The 6,460-nt window shown below is 33.5% G+C and overlaps 1 protein-coding gene across 1 annotated transcript; it reads left to right on the top strand.

Moving 5' to 3' along the window:
• The first annotated feature begins 629 nt into the window (after positions 1-629).
• LOC104820486 lies at positions 630-5,833 on the top strand. Its single transcript, XM_010550929.1, has 6 exons — positions 630-1,011; positions 2,118-2,311; positions 2,441-2,474; positions 4,010-4,139; positions 4,476-4,947; positions 5,385-5,833. The coding sequence occupies exons 1-6, from the start codon at positions 693-695 to the stop codon at positions 5,655-5,657; spliced, it is 1,422 nt and encodes a 473-aa protein (XP_010549231.1). The 5' UTR covers positions 630-692; the 3' UTR covers positions 5,658-5,833.
• Positions 5,834-6,460: the final 627 nt, after the last annotated feature.

Genomic DNA, 6,460 nt, shown 5'->3' with positions numbered 1-6,460 from the left:
TCGGATACTTACATTTGGGTAAATGAAAAATCTCATATAAATATTCTAAATTTGCAAAATATATCAAAGAAATATTTAACTTTTAATCTGATATAATTGACATTTAAATGATAAAGTATTTTAAATTGATATCTTAAATATTAAAATGGATATCGTAACTTACGAAATCGATACTAATTTAGAATCCCGACTTGACCATGATGTATCAATTAGAAAAAAATTCATAACATAAAAAATGAATCAAGATTGTGAATTACTCTCTATTTCATGATTGAGATATTAATTTGAATCATTTTAATATTATGAAGTATCAATTAAGAATATTTTAATTTTTCGAGTGTCAATTAAATCAAATTAAAAATTTATTTATTTATTGGATACATTTTACAAATTTGTGATATTTATAGGAGATTTTACCTGGATTGAAATTGAATTAGGTAATGGAGCATCGAATAATTAACACTTTCAACGTGAAAAGCAACGGCGGCCTTTCAATTGCCTACTAAAAGTATTTTATTTTATCAACTTCAATATTTATATGCCACAAGAAAATAAAAAAAAAATTGCATTTTAGTACTATAAATACATACATAGGCATATCTAGTGCATGCTCAAACTCTCCACGACAGTTCTCTTTTCCTCTCCACCTATTTCTTTGATCAAATACTCTTTCCAAGTTTGGTTTTGTAAGAATGTCCGAACCCGAAATGAAATTCACCAAAAATTATTTCTTGGTCGATCCGAACAAAGCCAGCTTTCTCGATCTGCTACTCGTTTTGTTCACATCCGATCTATCGAAGAGAAAGTTCGTAGACTCTCCACCCGAGACTCTTGGAACTAGCCGAAGCACTTTCACGAGCAGATTTATCATTTTCGCCGCGGTTGTTGTCCAAAAAATCCTCATTTTCTTGAGAAAACCGCTTGCGAAATTGGGTGGTGCTTTTACCTTTTGGCTTAATCTTCTCGATAACAATGGAGGGTTCTTCAAGTTGATAGTACACCTTTTGACTGGTGAGAGCTTATACGAAACCCTAATCTCTGCATGGGATTTTCATGGCGATGAAAAAAAATAACCCTAATCTTTAGAGAATAATACTGTTTCTTTCGCAACATATTTTCCTAGACCTTTGCCCCATTGAGACCTAAAGGGTACGATGTTTGAACCTGCAACATTGATCCTGAGTTCGGACAAATTGAGATACCCTCTTAATATCTATAAATCTCTCTCCTCTCTCTCTCTCTCTCTATATATATATATAATACCGAGTTGTATATATAAGGGCAAATATGTCATTCCCAATTGTTAGGGTTTTGTGTATATATGCTACATGTATCTCAGACTTGTGAATACGATTGATATTTTTCTCTGTGTCGTTCGTCTTTTAGCATGGTATCAGAGCGATACCCTTCGATCGTGTTTTGATCTCTGGTTTTTCTGGTGCTTTCATCTGTTCTTCGTCTCTACCGTGTGCTCCGACGACTTCACGTCCGTCAGAGTTTGTGCTCGAGATCCTCGTTCGAGTTTTGTTTGTGTTGTGAATCTGTGACTTGCGTCCTTCTCTTCTCTGAAACATGTCAGACGACGCGTCAAAGAAGAAGACAAGTACATCCACGATGGGTCCGCGCAAGACCATCAATCCGTATGATTTGTCGGCGAGTGATAATCCCGGTTGTCTTATTTCCCAAGTGATTCTCAATGATCACAATTACGTAGATTGGGCTCGGGAAATTCGTACTGCTTTACGCTCGCGCAAGAAGTTTGGCTTCATTGATGGTACCATCAAAAAGCCTCGTGATGATGATGATGATTTGGAAGATTGGTGGGCCAATAATTCTCTGATTGTATCATGGATTCGTAACACTATGTCTTCTGATCTCCGATCACATGTTTCCCACTTTGAGATTGCGGAGGACCTTTGGAACGATATTAAGCAACAATATTCTGTGTCTAACGGACCGAGGAATTTAGGACACTACTTTTCATCCTTGTCTCATCATGATAAGAGGCACTTGAAATTGAAGTTTGGTTGCGCTTCGTTTACCTAGCTAAGTTAGTATTTTTGTTGCGAGATTTGTGATTCAAAGATTGACGAGATCGATCTAAGTACGGTTCACAGGAAAAGTGGTGTGGCCGAAGGAATCATCGGCAACGTACACGTCGTTCATCGGATCCTCGGACAGGAGAGTGGAGTTAGATGCTAAGATGAACGTTGGTTCGGAAGAGTACAAGTCCATGCTGTCCCTCATGGCTGCAAAGGTTGCGTACGAGAATCAAGCTTTCACCACTTCCACGGTCCGAAACCATTGGAAGGTCAGTTTCTCCATTTTTTTTTGTTTTTTAATTTGTTTTTCTGTTTAATATGTACCATATATTTAATGGGAGATAATACTTCGACGGTCCAAAACCATAATTGGTTACCGTCATTTGTTTATATTGCAGATGGAGTATTTGGATTTCTACGAGTGTTACAACGGTACGGTAAAATAATATCTACGTGCTCTTTTTCTCTTAAAAACACGAAAATTTTACAAAAATAGAAAACGAATCAAACTAAAAATACGTCAGCTTAAACGTTCATAATTTATAATCAAAAATATTTTTTTTCTAGATTTCAAGAGAGAGTTTTATTGTTTTAATTAAAAAAACATTCTATGTTTTGGCACGGATCTCAACTAAGCTGGATATAAAAAACATGTATATATATACATATGTGTGTGTTTGTGTCTAATAATGAATTTGGCTTTTGATTTTTGGGGGTTTGGATTTTTTTTTTTGATAATCCGGAAGTTCACCGGGCTTTTGGTTCGACTACATCTCCCAGATGACCGGAAAAGTCCAGGTGAATGCCCCTTCCCACGCTTGGATTTGAATCCAGGGTGAGAGCATGTTTTGCATGTTCTCTCACCACTAAACCACCCAAGCTTGGATCGGTTTGGATTTTTTCTTTCACAAAATTGGGAAAGCCCCGACGTTGGATCAAATCCTTTAGCAAATTAGCATATAATATAACGTATATGTGAAAAAAATATAATATATTTACACATGATAGGAACGGGCAGCGATTTATTATCACATGTGAGCAAATGCTTTTCAGTTCCTCGATGACAAATATAGAAACAAAGAAATGGGCATATTCATATATATATAAATGCCAACTAGGCAAGGGAATGTAACTAATTTAATTGATAATAAATGCGTATCTAAAGGGGTATTCATTTATTAATAATATAGAAAATAAGTTTAATAAATGTTATTTGGATTTTACAATGTTGGCTATAGATACGAACTCCTTGTGGTGAATAGGGACATTTCATTATATATATATGTATAATTAAATAAAATGAGAAAAAATTCTACAAATTAAATCTTGATATATAAACTAAAGATATGTATTTTTAAGATTAAATTAATAAAGACATAATTAAATATAACAATAACCGAAAGAACATTTTATTAGATAATATTTTTTAATATCAAATTCAGATAAAAAATTCTTCATAAAGCCATAAATTAAATATAAAATTGTCAAATTAAAAAATTATCTCAAACCCGAAATATATTGACAAAAATTACTGGAGTTACATGGGGCTATAGTTTTGTATGGCCAGATTGGTCAATAGATTGAAAAGAAATAAAATGTGGACAGCCACTATTCTTTTTTATTTTTTATTTTTTATTTTTTTTACAGCCAAAACACTTATTAGTTAACTTCCCTTATCGTAAAACCTATGTTGAGATCCACAAGAGCCGATGTTATCCAACAATAAAGAACACAAACCAACCTGTCGATTTTTAATCATTTATTAAAAAATATTTGGAAAAAAAAATCTACGAAAATTCATGCAAGAAAGAGCTATATTTAATCAAGTCGTTATTATGCTTTTATTTATAAATGACGTCAATTCCATATTTTGCAGAAAATAAAATTCATTCAGTATATACTTCTCCGTAATGAAATTAAATTTAATTCCGAAACGGAACCTTTTTATTTTTTATTTTGGACATCAGCGTACCAAGAACTTAAGCTCACGGAAGCATTCATGTTCAAAGCTTCGGATTCGAATCTCATTGTCGTTAGTTTCAGAGGAACAGAACCTTTCAACTCTGATGATTGGTGCAGCGATCTCGATATCTCATGGTATTTTTGTTTTTTTATAATACGAAAATTTACCAAACTTTTGGTCCGAAAACTTTTGGTCCGACTACATCTTTCAACACTTCTATTTTTTTATAAAAATCACCATATCATGGTGGTACTTGGGAGTAATTTATTTTCTTTTTTTCTAACAAGTTCATGATTTAATATTGAAATTAAAAATAGTTTATTTAAAAATTTTAAAGTTCGTATATTTATTTGATATTTTTTTTATAAATTTATTTATTAATATGATATTTCTGTAATAAAACAAAACTATTATGTAGGGCATATGTGTCTGTAGGGTTAATGATGTTATTGTGTGTGTGACCCAAACAGGTACGAATTAAAGAACGTGGGAAAAGTCCATGCAGGGTTCATGAAAGCCCTAGGCCTTCAAAAGAACGGATGGCCTAAAGAGATAATTCAACTCTTGAACAAATACGCTTACTACGCGATCCGACAAAAGCTAAGAGACATGTTCATCTTGGACAAGACGTCAAAGTTCATATTGACCGGGCATAGCCTCGGTGCTGCGTTGGCCGCTTTGTTTCCCGCGGTTTTGGCGATCCATGGCGAGGACAAGCTGTTGGATCGGTGTGAGGGAGTTTACACGTTCGGACAGCCGAGGGTTGGAGATGAACAATTCGGGGAATTCATGAAGGGTGTTATGAACAAGCATGATATCAAGTACAAGAGATTCGTGTATTGCAATGACTTGGTGCCAAGAATTCCCTTTGACGACACTATGTTGTTCGGGTTCAAGCACTATGGACCTTGCATTTACTTCAATACTCTCTACAAAGGGAGGGTAAGTACCAATCAATATCATCTATGGTAAAAAGTTTTAAGTTTTTTATTATGACATGGGACCCCGCAGCCATTATCTTTCGGTCGTGCAGGGATAAATCTCGCTCCCATATAATATCATGCAAACTACGCGAAAGATATAAATCCGATTTGGGTTATCTATAAATGACAGATTAACATATGAGGAGGATAATATATAGGACTCGAATCTATAATATGTTTTAAGTCATATAGTGATGAGTATGCCATACCATAAAATTTGATATAGTAGGTAACAATCAGTGTGTCTTGTAGTAAAGTATAAAGTTTCAAGCCCTAAAATTTCGCATACTTGTCGATATTTTTCACTCAAAATTCATTATTCGGTCAATTTTACGTAAGTTTTGGTATTTCACGAACGATTACGTTGTATTGAACCTATGATACGTTTTTTTGTAGGTGTGTGAGGATCAACCGAACAAAAACTACTTTTCTATATTGTGGTTCATACCAAAGTTATTAACCGCGGTTTGGGAGCTTATAAGGAGCTTCATAATACCGTTTTGGAAGGGAAAAGACTTCAAAGAGAATTGGTTGATGAGGCTTATTAGGGTTATGGGTTTGCTGCTTCCGGGTGCATCCGACCATTTCCCTTGCGACTACGTAAGTTCCATGCGTCTCGGAGGTTTGCCTCAATCATCTCCGGACGAGAAGTTATCCCTCATTGTCTGAAGACAAAAGATCAAGCAAAAGAATCTGCAAAAAGTCTTTTTATCTTATGATTACGAGTTTGATGTCTGAAATAAATGTCGAGTTTGTCATAAGAACTTTATTGGTCGGTTGAATAATTGTTCGGTCTTTTACTTGGTTTCTATCCGCTAATTAAGAACAACCTTTAGCATTTTAAATATTATCATAACTAAGACATGTTTAGTTTATTGCAATGAAAAAAATGAGTGATGGTTATGTGCCTTAAAGGCATGGTTTTTTTTTTGTTGAAATAAAAATGTTAAAGATTAAAAGAAGATAAATGTTTTATAATGACCACTTTTGAAATAAACCTTTTGTTAATGATGGAACATCTCTTGGGGATAATAGAAACCCTATTATTAATTCACTGAATATCAGCGGGCCCAAATCTCAATAGTTGACGTTATAAACAAAATTTTTGTTCAAAATAATTGTCGTAATTTTTTTTATAATAATTTCCATTTTATCCTTAATTAAAACTAATTAATTCTAATAAACTTAATGAATATTAATTATATTTCAATTTTAAATAAGGGTAGATATGACTTTTTTACAGTTTCTTAAAAATTGTAAAAAAAAAATTAAAACATCAGTTATTATGCAACGGATGGGTAATAAATGTGGACAATAATTTTGATTATCGGACATTTGTTATGGGGATATTTAATAATTTAATTAAATTTTATACTTTATAAAGAAATTAATTCTCTTTAATTACACATATGGGCATGTGACCAAGTGGGTCCGCCCATAAATATGATAATTGATAGAATGGTTCGAAACAG

Source organism: Tarenaya hassleriana, unplaced genomic scaffold (assembly GCF_000463585.1).
Source record: "Tarenaya hassleriana unplaced genomic scaffold, ASM46358v1 Cleome31, whole genome shotgun sequence".
Classification (NCBI taxonomy): domain Eukaryota; kingdom Viridiplantae; phylum Streptophyta; class Magnoliopsida; order Brassicales; family Cleomaceae; genus Tarenaya; species Tarenaya hassleriana.
Note: the sequence above shows the minus strand (reverse complement) of the source record. Positions and strands in the feature narration are given on the sequence as shown.

Excerpts from the sequence above, each read along its gene's own strand:
- LOC104820486 (XM_010550929.1), top strand. The coding sequence starts at position 693 with ATGTCCGAACCCGAAATGAAATTCACCAAAAATTATTTCTTGGTCGAT. Across the intron at positions 1,012-2,117 it reads GATAGTACACCTTTTGACTG|GAAAAGTGGTGTGGCCGAAG; the intron begins GTGAGAGCTTAT and ends TACGGTTCACAG. Across the intron at positions 2,475-4,009 it reads TTTCTACGAGTGTTACAACG|CGTACCAAGAACTTAAGCTC; the intron begins GTACGGTAAAAT and ends TTTGGACATCAG.